The 18,922-nt window shown below is 42.6% G+C and overlaps 1 protein-coding gene across 8 annotated transcripts in view; it reads left to right on the plus strand.

Annotated features, from left to right (window-relative positions):
- The window catches only part of AMBRA1 (autophagy and beclin 1 regulator 1), a 252,765-nt gene that overhangs the window by 54,044 nt on the left and 179,799 nt on the right, over window positions 1–18,922 (plus strand). For 5 of the 8 annotated variants that reach the window (XM_053560500.1, XM_053560499.1, XM_053560502.1 and 2 more), the window contains 6 exons: window positions 2,561–2,814; window positions 3,444–3,502; window positions 4,030–4,213; window positions 4,859–5,031; window positions 13,511–13,577; window positions 14,273–15,726. In XM_053560500.1, the coding sequence (XP_053416475.1) occupies window positions 2,680–2,814; window positions 3,444–3,502; window positions 4,030–4,213; window positions 4,859–5,031; window positions 13,511–13,577; window positions 14,273–15,726 (2,072 nt within the window). In that variant the 5' untranslated portion in view covers window positions 2,561–2,679. The remainder of the gene's footprint in view (window positions 1–2,560; window positions 2,815–3,443; window positions 3,503–4,029; window positions 4,214–4,858; window positions 5,032–13,510; window positions 13,578–14,272; window positions 15,727–18,922) is intronic. The other 3 variants (XM_053560504.1, XM_053560506.1, XM_053560507.1) reach the window with 1 other exon arrangement.

Consider the following 18,922-nt stretch of genomic DNA (forward strand, 5'->3'; position numbering starts at 1 on the left):
CGGGCACCTGTATTCTCAGCTACCCAGGAGGCCAAGGCAAGAGGAACTCTTTCTTTTTTTTTTTTTTTTGTTTGAGACAGAGCCTCAAGCTATAGCCCTGGGTAGAGTGCCCTGGTGACACAGCTCGCTGCAACCTCCAACTCCTGGGCTTAAGTGATTCTCTTGCCTCAGCCTCCCAAGTAACTGGGACTACAGGCACTCTCCATAATGCCAGGCTATTTTTTGGTTGTAGTTCTCATTGTTTGGCAGGCCCAGGCTGGATTTGAACCCACCAGCTCTGGTGCTGGCGCCTTAGCCGCTTGGGCTATAGGTGCAGAGCCAAGAGGAACTCTGGAGCCTAAGAGTTTGAGGTTGCTATGAGCTATGACACCATGGCACTCTACCCAGGGCAATGAAGTGAGTCTCTCTTGTCTCCAAAACAACAACAACAAAAAAAACTGAATGTAACCATATCTCTATCCATGGAGAGAGAGAGAACAAATTTGGCAAAATGTTAATTCTGGGTAGTGAATGGTGTGTGTTTGTTGCACTAGTTTTTTTTTTTTTCTTCTGTATATTTAAGAATGTTCATAATATAGTTGAGGAAACAATCCTGTAGTGAATTACATTATGCATGCATAAACCAATATATTCTTTTGAAAGTCTATTGTATTGGAACACACATTTCATTGATTAGAGGAACCACAGTTTGCACAAAAATGCACATGTGTGTATTTTGGTGCCAGTTGAGACGTCAATAGAATTTAAATTTTGTAATGAAGTTTTTTTGCCTTTAAGACTTGTGGTAGATGAGAAAAAGGACTTGCTTTTTTTAATCCCATCTCTTTGCCTTCTTTGTCCTCTATCTGGAACTTTAGCGGAGATAAGAAAAAGTGAGCAATATACTCCCAAATAGTCATTATGCACTTACTCTTTTTATTTATTTATTTATAAGTGTGGGGTGCTATTCTTTTTTTGGGAGGGTAGAATTTTATTTTTCAAAATGTTGTGGGGTACAGATATTTTGGTTACATGCACTACTTTTTGTACAGTTTGAGTCAAGGTTATAATGGTGTATATCTGCCAGACAGTGTGCATCATGCATTTGCTTTTAGGTAGGAGATTGAATTGCTGCTGCTGTACAGAAGAACCATGCCCCAAGTAGCACATCCTTTTAAAATTGATTATATATCAGCCTGGACCCGGTGGCTCACACCTATAATCCTAGCACTCTGGGAGGCCCAGGCAGGTGGATTGCCTGAGCTCATGGGTTTGAGACTAGCCTTAGCAGGTGTGAGATCCCATCTCTAAAACAAATAGCCAGGCGTTGTGGCAGGCGCCTGTAGACCCAGCTACTCTGGAGGCTGAGATAAGAGAATTGCTTGAGCCCAAGAGTTTGAGGTTGCTGTGAGCTCTGATGCCCTAGCACTCTACAGAGGGTGAAAAACTGAGACTCTATCTAAAAAATAAAATAAAATTGGTTATGTGTCCTTTAGTTTAGATGCTACCCAAAGAATAAGCCATGGGGCAGCATCTAAACTTTTTTTTAAAAAATTTTTTTAATGTTTTTATTTTATTTATTTATTTTATTTGTTTGAGACAGAGTCTCACTTTGTCCCCCTCAGTAGAGTGCTGTGGCATCATAGCTCGTAGCAACCTCAAATCTTGGGCTTAAGCGATCCTCTTGCCTCAGCCTCCCGAGTAGCTGGGCCTATAGTATCTGCCATAACACCTGGCTGTTTTTAGAGGCAGGTCTTTCTCTTGCTCAGTCTGGTCTTGAACCTATGAGCTCAGGCAATCCAGTCACCTTTACCTCCCAGAGTACTAGGATTAGACGTGTGAGCCACCACACCCAGCCCAGATGTTTTTATTAGTAGCAAAAGTTCTTCATGCCTGATAAAAGAATGACAACAGAATAATTGCTCCTGAAAATGATATGTTCTTTAGATATAAGGTTGAGCTATGGAGGATATGAGAGTATATCAAATATGTTTGGAAGAAAAATTCTGGGAGAAGGATTTTTTTTGTGAGACAGAGACTCACTAACGCCCGGCTATTTTTTGGTTGTAGTTGTCGTTGTTTTAGCAGGTCCGGGCCAGGTTCAAACTTGCCAGCCCTGGTATATATGGCTATTTGACCTAACCACTGAACTACAGGCGTTGAGCTCCCCCCGACCCCTTTTTTTGAGACAAAGTCTCACTTTGTTGCCCCCAGTAGAGTGCCATGGTGTCATAGCGCACATCAACCTTAAACTCTTGGGCTCAAGCAATTAATTCTCTTGCCTCAGCCTCCCAAGTAGCTGGGATTGCAGGTGTCTACCACAACACCCAGCTATTTTCAGAGACGAGGTCTCACTCTTGCTGAGGTTGGTCTTGAACCTGTGAGCTCAGATAATTCATCCACCTCGGCCTCCCAGAGTGCTGGGATTACAGGCGGGAGCCACTGCACCTTGCCTGGGGGAAGGATCTTTTCTTCTCCCAGGAAAAGAATACCTTCCTCTTAGAGCTAGAATTGTATTTGCAGTGGGAACCTTCTCTGGTTGCAGAATAGATGTTGTTTGACATTATTTTCCATTCCTTAGATTTCCATGAGGACAACTTGCAACGACCTGAATGGCCTTATTTTAGCTGCTTCAGTGTGTGGAGCTATTACTTGCTCCTTCATTTCCTAGTCCTGGTGTGACAGTGACTACTGAGCAGCATGAAGGTTGTTCCAGAGAAGAATGCTGTCCGGATACTCTGGGGGCGAGAGCGGGGCACTCGGGCCATGGGAGCTCAGCGGCTTCTGCAGGAACTAGTGGAAGATAAAACCCGGTGGATGAAATGGGAGGGCAAGGTAAAGAAAAATGAATTTATTTTTTATTTTTTATTTTTTTCTGAGACAGATTCTCAAGCTGTTGCCCTGAGTAGAGTGCTGTGGCGTCATAGCTCACAGCGACTTCCAACTCTTGGGCTCAAGTGATCCTCTTGCCACAGTTTTTCTATTTTTAGGAGAGACGAGGGTCTCACTCTTGCTCAGGCTGGTCTTGAACACCTTAGCTCAAGCAATCTACCTGCCTTAGCCTCCCAGAGTGCTAGGGTTACAGGCATAAGGCACCACGCCCAGCAGACAGAAAAATGAGTATTTTTGATACATGGTGGTAGAGTGGGACCTTGGAGTGGATTAATGGCAGAGAATTGGGATATATTTATCTTCTGTGGGAGAATGGTCATATCTGACTTAGGGAATCGTTTATAAATTTGGAAGATTTATGGGTTAGAAATATCTTTTTCTTTTAGAGCTAGACATTTTTCTTGAAGATAATTTCCATTTATCTCTCTCAATTGGTAGTTTGATCATTGTCTCCAGTTTTTAAGCCTATGCTGTGAATACTAATCTGGAATGCTTCATGTGCTCTTGAGATAGGGTGAGCCATAGTTTATAAATAATGTATTTTAACTTTTTTTTTTTTTTTTGTCTCCTAGAGAGTAGAACTACCGGATAGTCCACGCTCTACCTTCTTGCTGGCTTTCAGCCCAGACAGGTACCTAGTACTTATCTATAAATTAACCTCAAGATTTGTGATAGCATTGGGTTCTGTATATTTTGTTTAGCTTGATCTTCCAGTCGAGTCCTTAAAGCTTCCCTGAAGTATTGTAGGAACAGAGCTTTGGCAATGTCAGAAAGGGAAAGTAAGTAGGTGAGTAGCAGTAACCAGAAAAATAATAGCAATAAGCAAAAGAAACTATGCAGATTGAGAATTAAAACTTGTAAATTTCTCAGTAACAATCCTTTGCCTGTGATATAGGCCACCAATGACGTGATGGTTTTCCAAGCTGGAAAAAAATACTTTCTGAAGGGGATGTGTTATTTAAGGACAATGTGGAGAAGCCAAAAGCTTTGGAAGATCAGAATATTTCTGTTGTTTGTAGATATGCTGCCTTATGTATAAGGTTTAGTTTTATTGTGTTGGGATGGGAAATGGTAGCAATTTTCTGTTTGTCCAAAGGTGTTAAATTTGGTTACCCTCCAATGTACTTCTGAATTCACTTCTACTTTTGCATTTTCTAGGACTCTCTTGGCCTCCACCCATGTGAATCATAATATCTATATTACGGAGGTGAAGACTGGCAAGTGTGTTCACTCTCTGATTGGACACCGCCGCACTCCATGGTGTGTCACGTTTCATCCTACCATTTCAGGCCTTATTGCTTCCGGCTGCTTAGATGGGGAGGTTAGAATTTGGGATTTACATGTAAGTATTTCCTTAGACTGCCCTTTTCTTTGGTATTCTAAATGCAGAGATTGGCTTACCTCTGATTTCTTAACTATGGAAGAAAACCTAGCCAGATTGTTAGGACTATCCCTAATAATGTGATGGTCATCACCTGTTTAATTAATAGGAAGTCTAGTGCATACATAGTCTTCCATTCTAAGGTGAATACTCTATTTATTCTTCTATCTTCCCAATGTAGTAATATAATAGAGGAGGCTCTGAGATGTGCTCAGGTTGGATTTCTATCATCCTAGAGCAATCAAAGATTATCCTGTACTCCGATTATGATTGTCAAAGCAAGATGCTTTGTTTCCTGGTGACTGGCCAGTGAGTTGTTCGGCCCCGTGTTATACACCCAGGTTGAGTTTTCTTGGGCTTTAGACATAGGAATTATGCATATGCTCATTGCCTAGGGATTGTAAATGACTTGAAGAATTGAGCTGAAATTAATATTTGTCTGATAAATTAATGGCACTGCCAGATCACTGATTTCCTACATCATTTTAGAGAGAACATATTAAAATAGACCCTATAAGTACTCATTTTACCTTCAATGGACCTTTTCGTGAAGTTGTCTGCTGGCAACTTGTAACCTAAGAATATTTGGGATTGGTTTATTCATAGGGTGGCAGTGAAAGCTGGTTCACAGATAGCAACAATGCCATTGCCTCCCTGGCTTTCCACCCTACGGCTCAGCTCCTGCTGATTGCCACTGCCAATGAGATCCACTTCTGGGACTGGAGTCGACGTGAACCCTTTGCTGTAGTGAAAACAGCTAGTGAGATGGAACGAGTCCGGTGAGTACCCCACCAGCATTGTCTGACACAGGACTGACATGGGAGAGGACATTTACACAGGCTGTCACATCAGAAGGCAGATCGTTATCTCTGCTTAGGGCAGATTGTTATCCTCACAGTTTCTCCTAGTTAGGCGGCTCATCAGCTTGGAAGCAGTTCATTTTGTTCATTTTAGCTGTCCCTTGTTGGCCTCATTGTCTGGTCTCTGTAGACCTGGGACATGAGAATGTTTATTAGGTTCAAAGCCAACTGCATTTGTAATAGCCCTTCTTTGGGGAAACCTGAAAAGTTTGGGTGGTATTTTAGGTAGTGCGATAGGTAAGTTCTCATTCTTGCTTGTCTGTGTTAATCGCACTGGAAGATACGAGATGTAGGCACATAGAAATCTGCTCATATTCATTTAGCCCTCTAGATCAAAATGCATATTGCCTTAAAGTTGATGCATTGTCTTCCTTTGGTCCTCTTGATATTTCAATTAAACATAGGCTAATTTTCTACTTTCAGCTATGTCACTTGATGCTGGCACTATTCATTATCAACAGAACCATGTCTGCTTCTTGCCAATGTAGCTGTTATGTGACAGAAGAACTGAACTTGTGTTAGAATATGGGAACATTTTATTTGTTTATTTATTTTATTGTTGGAGATTCATTGAGGGTACAAGCAACCAGGTTACATTGATTGCATTTGTTAGGTAAAGTCCCTCTTATAATCATGTCTTACCCCCAAAAGGTGTGGCACACACCAAGGCCCCACCCCCCTCCCTCCTTCCCTCTCTCGCTCTCCTCTTACTCTGCCCCCACCGTGTCCTAAATTGTCCTCATATCAAAATTGAATACATAGGATTCATGCTTCTCCATTCTTGTGATGCTTTACTAAGAATAATGTCTTCCACTTCCGTCCAGGTTAATACAAAGGATGTAAAGTCTCCATTTTTTTTAATGGATGAATAGTATTCCATGGCGTACGTATACCACAGCTTATTAATCCATTCCTGAGTTGGTGGGCATTTAGGCTGTGCCCACATTTTGGCTATTGTAAATTGAGCTGCAATAAACAGTCTAGTGCAAGTGTCCTTATGATAAAAGGATTTTTTTCCTTCTGGGTAGATGCCCAGTAATGGGATTGCAGGATCAAATGGGAGGTCTACTCTGAGTTCTTTGAGATTTCTCCATACTGCCTTCCAAAAAGGTTGTATTAGTTTGCAGTCCCACCAGCAGTGTAAAAGTGTTCCCTTCTCCACATCCACGCCAGTATCTGCGGTTTTGAGATTTTGTGATGTGGGCCATTCTCACTAGGGTTGGATGGTATCTCAGGGTGGTTTTGATTTGCATTTCTCTAATAAATAGGGATGATGAGCATGTTTTCATATGTTTGTTAGCCATTTGTCTGTCTTCTTTAGAGAAGGTTCTATTCATGTCTCTTGCCCATTGAAATATGGGATTGTTGGCTTTTTTCATGTGGATTAATTTGTGTTCTCTATAGATCCTAGTTATCAAGCTTTTGTCTGATTCAAAATATGCAAATATCCTTTTCTATTGTGTAGGTTGTCTCTTTGCTTTCGGTGTTGTCTCCTTAGCTGTACAGAAGCTTTTCATTTTAATGAAGTCCCATTTGTTTATTTTTGTTGTTGTTGCAATTGCTATGGCAGTCTTCTTCATGAAGTCTTTTCCCAGACCAATATCTTCTAGTGTTTTTCCTATGCTTTCTTCGAGGATTTTTATTGTTTTGTGCCTTAAATTTAAGTCCTTTATCCATCTTGAATCAATTTTTGTGAGTGGTGAAACGTGTGGGTCCAGTTTTAGTCTTTTACATGTGGATATCCAGTTCTCCCAGCACCATTTATTGAATAGGGATTCTTTCCCCCGAGGTATGATCTTTCCTTCAAGGTTGGGTTTATCAAAGATTGGGTGGTTGTAAGATGTTAGTTTCATTTCCTGGTTTTCCATTCAATTACAAATGTCTATGTCTCGGGAGGTGCCTGTGGCTCAGTCGGTGGGGCGCCGGCCCCATATACCGAGGGTGGTGGGTTCAAACCTGGCCCCGGCCAAACTGCAACCAAAAAATGGCCGGGCGTTATGGCGGGCGCCTGTAGTCCCAGCTGCTTGGGAGGCTGAGGCAGGGGAATCGCTTGAGCCCAGGAGTTGAGGTTGCTGTGAGCTGTGTGAGGCCACGGCACTCTACCGAGGGCCATAGAGTAAGACTGTCTCTACAAAAAAAAAATAATAATAATAATAAAAAAAAAATGCCTATGTCTCTATTTTAGGGCCAGTACCATGCTGTCTTGAGCACTATGGCTTTGTAGTACAGCCTAAAATCTGGTATGGTGATGCCCCCAACTTTATTTTTATTACCAAGAACTGCCTAAGCTATACCTGGTTTTTTCTGGTTCCATACAAAATGCAGACTCATTTTTTACAAATCTTTTTTTTTTTTGAGACAGAGCCTCAAGCTGTTGCCTTGGGTAGAGTACTGTGCCATCATAGCTCACAGCAACTTCCAACTCCTGGGCTCAAGCAATTCTCCTGCCTCCGCCTCCCAAGTGGCTGGGACCACAGGTGCCCACCACAATGCCTGGCTGTTTTTTGGTTGCAGCTGTCATTGTTGTTTGGCTGGCCTGGGCTGGATTCCAACCCGCCAGCTCAGGTGTATGTGGCTGGCGCCACTTGAGCCACAGGTGCCGAGCCCATTTTCCCCAAATCTTTAAAGTATGATGTTGGTATTTTAATAGGAATGGCATTGAATAGGTAGATTGCTTTGGGAAGTATAGACATTTTAACAATGTTGATTCTTTCCAGCCTTGAACATAGTATGTTCTTCCATTTGTCAATATCCTCTGCTATTTCCTTTCTTAGGATTTCATAATTTTCTTTATAGAGGTCCTTTACCTCCTTTGTTAGGTATATCCCTAGGTATTTCATTTCTATTGAAGCTATTGTGAAGGGAGTGGTGTCCTTAATTGCCTCTCATCTTCACTGTTATTGGCGTATACAAAGGCAAATGATTTGTGGACGTTGATTTTATATCCTGAGACATTACTGTATTTTTTGATGACTTCCAGGAGTCTTGTGGATTCTCTAAATATAATTCTAAATAAGTATATTCTCTCTAAGCATAATTTAAGTATATTCTCTAAGATCATGTCATCAGCAAAGAGGGAGAGTTGGACCACCTCTGCTCCTATTTGGATTCCCTTTATTTATATGTCTTGCCTAATTGTATTGGAACCTTGTCTGGTTCTAGTTCTGAGAGGAAAAGCTTTCAGTTTTACTCCATGCAGTAAAATATTAGCTCTGGGTTTTTCGTAGATAGCTTCAATCAGTTTCAGAAATGTGCCACCTATGCCTATACTATTCAGTGTTCTAATTAGAAAAGGATGCTGGTGGGTGGCGCCTGTGCCTCAGTGAGTAGGGCGCCGGCCCCATATGCTGAGGGTGGCGGGTTCAAACCCAGCCCCGGCCAAACTGCAACAACAACAAAAAAATAGCAGGGCGTTGTGGCGGGCGCCTGTAGTCCCAGCTGCTCGGGAGGCTGAGGCAAGAGAATCGCGTAAGCCCAAGAGTTAGAGGTTGCTGTGAGCCGTGTGATGCCACCGCATTCTACCCGAGGGCGGTACAGTGAGACTCTGTCTCTACAAAAAAAAAAAAAAAAAAAGAAAAGGATGCTGGATTTTATCGAATGCTTTTTCTGCATTTATTGAGAAGAACATAGGGTTTTTATTTTTCCTTCTATTAATATGGTGAATAACGTTTATGGACTTTTGTATGTTAAACCAGCCTTGCATTCCTGGGATGAAACCTACTTGATCATGATGTATGACTTTTTTGATGATAAGCTATAATCTATTGATTAGGATTTTGTTGAGAATTTTTGCATCTATATTCATTAATGAAATTGGTCTGAAATTCTCCTTTTTAGTTGGGTCTTTTCCTGGTTTTGATATCAGGGTGATGTTTGTTTCATAGAACGTGTTGGGGAAGATTCCTCAATTTTTTGGAATAATTTCTGCAGTACGGGAATAAGTTCTTCCTTGAAGGTTTGATAGAATTCTGGTGTGAAGCCATCTGGACCAGGGCATTTTTTTTGTTGGAAGCTTTTTTTATTGTTTCTTTAATCTCAGTGCATGAAATTGTTCTGTTCAGAAGCTCTATTTCTTCTTGGCTACGTCTAGGGAAAGGGTGTGATTCCAAATATTGATCCATTTCCTTCACATTGTTAAATTTCTGGGCATACAGTTTCTGGTAGTATTCAGAGATGATCTTTTGTATCTCTGTGGCATCAGTTGTTATTTCCCCTTTATCATTTCTGATTGAGGTTACTAGAGATTTTACTTTTCTATTTCTCATTAGTCTGGCCAAAGGTTTATCTATTTTATTTATTTTTTTCAAAAAACCAACTTCTTGTTTCATTAATTTTCTGAATGATTCTTTTGTTTTCAATTTCATTGAGCTCTGATTTAATTTTGGATATTTCTTTTCTTCTACTGGGTTTAGGCTTAGATTGTTCTTCTTTTTCCAATTCTATAAGATGGCTTGTGAGTTTGTTGATGCGCTCTTTTTCTGTTTTTCTAATGTAGGCATCTAAAGTGATAAATTTTCCTCTCAGAATTGCTTTAGCAGTATCCCACAGGTTTTGGTAGCTTCTGTCTTCATTGTTGTTATGCTCAAGGAAGTGATTGATTTCCTGTTTTATTAGTGATTTCCTGTTTTATTTCTTCCTGCACCCAACTGTCATTCAACAGAAGGTTGTTTAATTTCCATGCCTTTGTGTGGGGTTGAATGTTTTTGTTGGAGTTGAATTCCACCTTTAGTGCCTTGTGGTCTGAGAAGATACAAGGTAAAATTTCAATTCTGTTGAGGTTTGTTTTGTGTCCTAGGATGTAATCAATTTTGGAGAATGTTCCATGGGGTGATGAGAAGAATGTATATTCTTTATCTTTGGGATGGAGTGTTCTATACACATCTATCAAGCACAGTTGTTCTAGGGTCTCATTTAAGTCCCTTATATCTTTGTTTAATTTCTGTTTAGAGGATCTGTCCAGCTCTGTAAGAGGAGTGTTAAAGTCCCCTGTTATTATGGTATTATCGGATATCATATTGCTCAGACTGAGTAAGGTGTGTTTCAAAAATCTGGGAGCATTTAAATTGGTTGCATAAATATTTAGAATTGAGGGTATTGCCTGTGGCTCAAAGAAGTAGGGCGCTGGCCCCATATGCTAGAGGTGGTGGGTTCAAAACCAGCCCTGGCCAAAAACTGCAAAAAAAAAGAAAAAAAGAATTGAAATGTATTCTTGTTGTATTTTTCCCTTCACTGATATAAAGCGACCATCTTTGTCATTTTTGACTTTAGTTGCTTTTTACAACTATGTATCTGAAAATAAGATCGCAGCTCCTCTTTTCTTCTGAATTCCGTTTGCCTGAAAAATTATCTTCCAACCCTTAACTCGGAGTTTTAATTTATCTTTTGAAGCCAGGTGTGTTTCCTGCAGACAGCAAATGGATGGCTTGTGTTTTTTAATCCACTCAGCCAATCTATGCCTCTTCAGTGGGGGAATTCAAACCATTAACTTTTTTTTTTTTTTTTTTTTTGCAGTTTTTGGCCAGGGCTGGGTTTGAACCCACCACCTCTGGCATATGGGGCTTGTGCCCTACTCCTTTGAGCCACAGGCACTGCTCCAAACCATTAACATTTTTTGAGATAATTGATAAGTATGGTAGTGTTCTATTCATCTTATTTAGTGAGAGTCCTTTGCTTAGTTTTATCTTATGCATCAGTGTGGACGTGAGGTTCTAGAGTCCTTTAATTGCTGAGTTCTTACTTTGCTGTTCATCCATTGTGATAGTCAGTGTGTAGAACAGGTTAAAGTATTTACTGTAGAGCTGGTCTTGTTGTGGTGAATTTCCTCAATGGTTGTATATCAGTAAATGATTTGATTTCTCTATCAATTTTAAAGCTTAACTTAGCAGGATATAGAATTCTGGGCTGGAAATTGTTCTGTTTAAGTAGATTAAAGGTAGATTACCATTGTCTTCTTGCTTGGAAAGTTTCATTAGAGAAGTCTATACTCACCCTGATGGATTTGCCCCTGTAGGTCAACTGGCACTTACTCCTGGCAGCTTGAAGAATCTTTTCTTTTGTCTTGACTTCGGACACGTTCTTTACAATGTGTCTTGGAGAAGCTTGGTTAGAGTTGAGGTGACCTGGGGTCTGATATCCCTCTGAAAGGATTGTATCAGAATCTTTGGTGATATTTGGGAAATTTTCATTTATAATATTCTCTAGTGTGGCTTTCATTCCTCTGGGGCATTCTTCTTCCCTTTCTGGGACACCTATCGTATGTTTGAACGCTTCATAAAATCCCACAATTCTGTCAGTGAACGTTCTGCCTTCTGCTTTCTCTCTCTTCTTTTCTGCCTCTTTAACTATCTGAGGTATCTGAAGAGCTTTGTCCTCTACCTCTGAGATTCTTTCTTCCGCATGGTCTAATCTGTTGTTGATACTTTCTATTCAATCTTTAAGTTCCCTAATTGACTGCTTCAGTTCCTTTAGCTCTGCTATATCCTTTTTGTATTTTTCATATCGTTCATCTCTTATTTGATTCTGTTTTTGGATTTCCTTTTGGTTGTTTTCTACTTTATAAGTGGTTTCCTTCATTGTTTCCATCATTTCCTTCATTGTTTTCATCATCTGTAGTCTACATTCCCTTTCTGTCATTTCTAACTTTTCTTTCTAGGTGGAATCCTCTGCAGTAGCTACCTCACCGTCCCTTGTGGGGGTTGCTCTGGACTGGTTTTTCATGTTGTCAGGATTTTTTGGCTGATTCTTTCTCATGAGTGATTTATCTGTTTCCTTGCCCTAATTTTCCTTTCATTTCCTCTTGCTCTTTAAGTTGCTGTGCCTCTGGACCAGGGTTTTGATGAGTCCTTAAAAACTCCCAACTTCTGGGGGTGCCGGGTTGGGTGATTCCCTTGAGGTCAGCAGCTCTTTTGCTAGCCTGTTTGGACACAGTACCCCACCTCCACCAAGTAGAGAGGAAAGACAAAAATGCTATAAATCAAATCAAAACAAGCAATCAGAAAACTTTATGGGATAAAATTGGGGGGGAAACCAAATAATAGGGGTAGAAACACTAGCTAAAATGAAGTTCTAATTGTTGAAAATGGCAACAATGGGAAATTATATTTAAACTAGAAAAATGAAGAAAAAAAGAAAAGACAAGTCTATAGGGAAAATGTTGAAATTAAAAAACAAAACAACAATAACCAAAAAAAAAAAAAAAAACCAAAAACCCCAAAACAAAGCAGTATATATCTCTTGCTGAATATTGTCTGTGGAAACAGGTGATCTTCTAGGGTATGAGATGTTAATCATGATGCTGATATGCCTGTACAAGATGGAGACTGGGGTCCTCTGCTGATTTCTCAAACTCTGCAGGGTGGAGAACCTAAATTTCTCCTCAGCCCGCGTAAAAGGCACTTTAAATTGCTAAACGTGGCTAAGCAGAAGCTTTCCCAGGAAAGTGCTTATTGCTGGGATCACTCCTAAAGTGGCTATCCACTTAACCAGTATGCCAAAACCGGTCTCGCTTATGCCCCTGAGGGCTAAGGCTGCAAGCATCTCAGTCCCCGCCTTTAAGCTGCTCAGTCACTAGATTACTACCTTCTGCCTGATCCTTGCTCTGTGACCCTGAGGGTGGAACTTGCCAGGGCACTTCTCCCACAATGGCTCCTCGCAGCCCACTGCTGAACACTGTTAGCTCCATCTGCCTCAGCGGCTCAGTCTGGGCCTCTAGACAATGCTCAAAGTCCTCCACACTCTTGCCCAAGTTCTCCCAAGGTAGTTCAACTGAGTGCCAAGTCCAAAAAAACCAAAGCAGCTCACAGGTAAGGCCTTTCCAGTTTGCAGTCTCACTACTGCTGTACTTACAGCTGCCTGCCGGATAAGACTGAATGAATATACGTCACCTCTTAGCAGTTTTCCACTGCTTTTGTCCTCCTTCTGGGGTCCAGAAGTCTATCTCTGACTGCCTGTGTCCTCAAAGAGATGTTTATGGGCAGATCCCACCAGCCAGAGATGCCTGGAGTCTTGTCTCCCCAGACTCACTGTGCCCAGTTGCAAGGAAGCTGTTACTTGGCTGCCATCTTGCTCCTCCTCCAAAGAATATGGGAACATTTAATGCTTTACAATTACAATGGGTTCTTATATGATAGCAAATATGTGTTTAATGTAGCCGCTTCATGGGATGGAAATGGAGGTAGTTTTCAAGTGAAATTATTGTTTTTTGTGATGCATATTTCTTCTTGCAAGACGTATTGAGCCTTCTGGTTTTAATCTCTTTGAAAGTTTTGAAAGTTTAGTATGAAGTGGATGTCTGGGCAATCCCACAACTAACAATACGATTGCTATAACTTAGAACATATTTCCTCTTCTCAGTTAACATAATCCCTCTGTATGTGTCTCTTGTCTTCTATAATTTCAGTCTGGTGAGATTTGATCCACTTGGACACTACTTACTCACAGCAATTGTTAACCCATCTAATCAGCAGGTAAGTTAGTCCAGCAGTTCCAGTTCCAGCTAAACTGTGAGTTATTTTCTAAACTAGGTACCCTAATTCTGATTATATTAGATTTTAATTAATCCATACTCACATCTTTTTTTCCAGTTAAGATTTAAAACTAAGGTGGTGCCTGTGGCTCAAAGGAGTGGGGCGCCAGCCCCATATGCTGGAGGTGGTGGGTTCAAACCCAGCCCCAGCCAAAAACTGCAAAAAAAAAAAAAATTTAAAACTAGCTTGAGACTGTGTATTCAGAGTTACAGCCATAATCTTAACAGGAGAGTCAATTTTGAAACCCTCAGGTGATTGTCTCAATAGAAGTAACTCTTGTCATCGGTAGGCAGTGTTGGATAGCTTGTCACTCATATGTCTCCGGCTTGTTGACATTTTGCTTCCTCTCACTGCTTCGATGTCATGAAGATGCCTTTTGTAAGAGAATTGGTTTGCCAGGCTATACTCATTCAGATATGTTGCTAATTGGAAGTGAATAATTTAATACCATATGATGATTCGGAATCTGAAGCTAGCTGGTTCTCAGTGCCTCAGGTAGAGCGTTGTTGCCTATCTATGAATGTTGTTTTCCTTGGATGATTATCACTAGTTAGTTATGTTTTTCATGATTGAAATGGAAGTTCTACCTAATTTCCTTGCTCTACTCCCTGCCCCATGCTGATCCACATTTGCAGGGTGATGATGAACCAGAGATCCCCATAGATGGAACAGAATTATCCCACTACCGTCAGCGTGCCCTTCTGCAATCACAGCCAGTTCGACGGACGCCTCTCCTCCACAATTTCCTGCACATGCTGTCCTCCCGCTCCTCTGGCATCCAGGTGGGAGAGCAAAGTACAGTGCAAGATTCTGCTACCCCCTCACCCCCACCGCCTCCCCCTCAGCCCTCCACGGAGCGCCCCAGGACTTCCGCTTACATCAGGCTCCGACAGCGGGTCAGTTACCCCACAGCTGAGTGCTGCCAGCACCTTGGGATCCTGTGCCTGTGCAGCCGCTGCTCTGGCACTCGAGCTCCTTCCCTCTTGCCACACCAGGACAGTGTCCCCCCTGCTTCTGCCAGAGCTACTACCCCTTCCTTTTCTTTTGTGCAGACCGAGCCCTTCCATCCCCCGGAGCAGGCCTCGTCAACTCAGCAGGACCAGGGCCTCCTGAACCGGCCGTCTGCCTTCAGTACAGTCCAGAGCAGCACAGCCGGCAACACACTCCGCAACCTCAGTCTGGGTCCCACCCGTCGCTCTTTGGGAGGCTCTCTGTCTAGTCACCCTTCTAGGTATCACCGAGAAATAGCTCCTGGGCTGACAGGATCTGAATGGACCCGGACAGTACTGAGTCTTAACTCTCGCTCGGAGGCGGAATCCATGCCCCCACCCAGGACCAGTGCCTCTTCAGTGAGTTTGCTATCAGTGCTGAGACAGCAAGAAGGTGGCTCTCAGGCATCTGTGTATACTTCAGCCACAGAAGGGAGGGGTTTTCCAGCATCAGGGTTTGCAACTGAGTCAGATGGAGGGAATGGCTCCAGCCAAAACAACTCAGGCAGCATTCGCCATGAGCTTCAATGTGACCTGAGACGCTTCTTTTTGGAGTATGACCGGCTTCAGGAGCTGGATCAGAGCTTAAGTGGGGAAGCTCCCCAGAGCCAGCAGGCCCAGGAAATGCTCAACAATAACATTGAATCTGAGAGGCCAGGCCCTTCCCACCAGCCTACCCCACACAGCAGTGAGAACAACTCCAATCTTTCCCGTGGCCACCTGAATCGCTGCCGTGCTTGCCACAATCTCCTGACCTTCAACAATGATACCTTGCGCTGGGAAAGAACCGCGCCTAACTACTCCTCTGGTGAGGCTAGCTCCTCCTGGCAGGTCCCCAGTACCTTTGAGGGTATGCCATCGAGTGGCAGCCAGTTGCCACCTCTTGAGCGGACTGAGGGCCAACCGTCCAGCTCCAGCAGGCTGGAGTTGAGCAGCTCTGCTAGCCCACAGGAAGAGAGGACTGTGGGGGTGGCCTTTAACCAAGAGACAGGCCACTGGGAAAGAATTTACACCCAGTCCAGCAGATCTGGAACTGTATCACAGGAGGCCTTACATCAGGATATGCCTGAGGAAAGCTCTGAGGAAGATTCACTCAGGAGGTAAGCAGTTGCTTTCCTATCTTCTCCTGCGTTCCTTGCTTTTCTCCTTGTATCTATCCCTTTAGTCCTGTAGATACTGTGGCTGTATCTGAAGTGTTTGGGAGCCAAGCTTCTGGTTCTCATCTCTCCATGCATGTTCTTGGAAAATCTTGCTCTGGTGGCAGAGATACAATGGGGCCAGTAGTATGCATCAGTTGGCTGTGCTATTTCTGGCTAAGCCCAAGGCTGAAGGGAGAGTGTAGATTAGGTTAGAGAGGCATAGGAGATAGGACCATTGACTTTCTCTGCTGTACTTTTTGACCTTCTTGAAGGACTGCATGTGCAGGATAAGTTACTGTGAGACAAAAAATATCCCAGAGTACCTAGGAATAAGTGAAAGAGAACCCTGCTTGGTATAGATGAGTATGTTGACTTTGCTGATTGTGTGGCTGGTTTGGGCAACTGTATTTACCTTTTAATCCTTATCTTTTTGGAACACTGAAGCTTGACCCCCTCAACCCCCCTAAAGTGTATATGTATATATACATGGGTATATATGTATTTATGTTAAGGAGAGTTCCGCTTATTTTATTTTAGAGATGTATGTTTTTGGACAGAACATTATTTGCTCAGTAAACATTTTTTGAATGGCCTTCCAGATAGACATGTACCTTGGGTTGAGGAAGAAGAAGAATTCATGGAAGGAAGGCCTTTCCATACTCGGATTGGCATCCCAGCCAACTCTTTCATGGAAGAAACAGAGTGGGTGTAGTTGATCGCCCACCACATGTTCCATGTATGGCTATGTGCAGATCTATCTTGATTTATTAGGGACTTCTTTCTATAATTTTGTAAAGGTCAAATCTAGCGTAATCACCAACTCCCAGAATATGCCTGTTGGATCCAAACAGCATATTGCTCTGCATTACATCCTCTGTTGAAGTAATTGAAATTTCTCTTGACATAAGCTTCTAACAAGGGTGGGAATATGGATTGTGCACATAATGTACTTCTTATTTTGGGAGGATGCTAGTTTAGACAGTCACTCAGTCAATAAGTGTTAGTTGAATGGTTACAGTTTTTTCGGCACTGGCAAGCACTTGGAGAATACAAAAGATGTGTCTTTGCCCACTGGAGTAAGTCTTGCCTCAAAGCTATTTACATGAAATTTATCAAAAGTATAGATGATCAAATGTTTCCTTGTATGATACAGAGATTTAATGTAGTCTGATTTCAAAGAAAGGGAAATGTCATCAAGAAAGGCTTTACAAAATCAAGTCTTGAAAGATGGGTAGGATCTGGATAAGAAAGGACCTTTTTATTAGAAGGAATAGCACATACTAAGGGAGGGGAGGGTATGGTGTATATAGGATGGTAGGCAGTTACTAGGGGCTAGGGATGCGGAACAGTGGGAGACTTGGCTGGATGTAAAAGGTAGACAAAGGAGAGAGGTTGTTATTATGACTATATGTTTGAGACCAGTTCTGGACTAACAATTCCTAAATTCCTGGCTTTGGAATATCTTGTCTTGCTTAATGGCATACACCAAGAATCTGGGACTCTGTCGGGCACAGTGGCTCATGCCTGTAATCCCAGCACTGTGGGAGGATGAGGAGGGAGAATTGCTTGAGCTCAGGAGTTCCAGACTTGCCTGAGCGAGAGTGAGACTCATAGAAAAATGAACCCCCCCCCCCAAATAAAACAACAACAACAAAGAAAAATGAAAAACCCAGCTGAGAGCTGCGGCGAGTGCCTGTAATCCCAGTGTCTTCCGGAGGCTGAGGCAGTGGGATGCCCATAGGCTGAGTCTGAGGTTGCAGTGAGCTATGACACCATTGTACTCTGCTCAGGGCATAGGGTGGGACTCTGTTCGTTTTTTTTTTTTTTTTTTTTACTCAGACAGAGTCTCACGTCACCCTTGGTAGAGTGCCTTGGCATCATAGCTCACAGCAACCTCAAACTCTTGGGCTTGAGTGATTCTCCTGCCTCAGCCTCTCTAGTAGCTGGGTATACAGGTGCCAGTCACAATGCCTGGCTTTTTTGTTTGTTTGTTTGTTTGTTTGTTTAGTAGGCCCGGGCTGGGTTCGAACCCACCAGCCCTGGAGCATGTGGCTGGCGCCCTAACCACTGAGTTATGGGTGCCCAGCCTGTTCTTCTTTAAAAGAGGTGAAAAGGCAGCTAGCACAATGCCTTTCATGTAGTAGGTGCTTAAAAGTTTATTAAATAAGGGCGGCGCCTGTGGCTCAAAGGGGTGGGGCACCAGTCCCATATGCCAGAGGTGGCGGGTTCAAACCCAGCCCTGGCCAAAACCCACAAATAAATAAATAAATAAATAAAGTTTATTAAATAAAAAAACAAACTAAAGAGAAGTTTATTAAATATTGGTAACAGGTAGTAAAAGAAAGAAGAAAAAAATTTATTAAGGTTAGCTGTGGGCGGCGCCTGTGGCTCAGTTGGTAGGGCGCCGGCCCCATATACCGAGGGTGGCGGGTTCAAACCCGGCCCGGGCCAAACTGCAACCAAAAAAAAAAAAAAAAAAATAGCCGGGCATTGTGGCGGGCGCCTGTAGTCCCAGCTACTTGGGAGGCTGAGGCAAGAGAATCACTTAAGCCCAGGAGTTGGAGGTTGCTGTGAGCTGTGTGAGGCCACGGCACTCTACCGAGGGCCATAAAGTGAGACTCTGTCTCTACAAAAAAAAAAAAAAAAAAATAGGTTAGCTGTAAGGCCGGGTGTGGTGGCTAATGCCTATAATCCTAGCACTCTGGGAGGCTGAGGACGGTGTATTGCCTGAGCTCTGAGTCTGACACCAGCCTGAACCAAAGTGAGACTCATCTCTAAAAATAGCCGGGTGTTGTGATGGGAGCCTATAGTTCCAGCTACTTGGGAGGCTGAGGCAAGAGAATCACTTGAGCCCAAGAGTTTGAGGTTGCTGTGAGCTGTGATGCTGCATTAACCTAGGGCGACAAATAAATAATAGATAGATAAATAAAGTTAGCCATAGAAGGACTGATTTCAGTTACTGCTGGAAGTCCTAGCAGTTCCTGTTTCTGTAGTGCCAGTGGGCTTCTGGTCAGCTTTTGTCTATCTGGCTCTGGTGATACCTCTTCATGTACTGTTCTTCTGTGTGACAATAGAGACACCATTTACTGAGGGCCTGCTATGCATTAGGTACTGTGTTCTTGCTTTGACATAATTATTTCTAATTTCCACAACTTTG

This window comes from Nycticebus coucang, chromosome 14, assembly GCF_027406575.1.
Source record: "Nycticebus coucang isolate mNycCou1 chromosome 14, mNycCou1.pri, whole genome shotgun sequence".
NCBI classification, from domain to species: domain Eukaryota; kingdom Metazoa; phylum Chordata; class Mammalia; order Primates; family Lorisidae; genus Nycticebus; species Nycticebus coucang.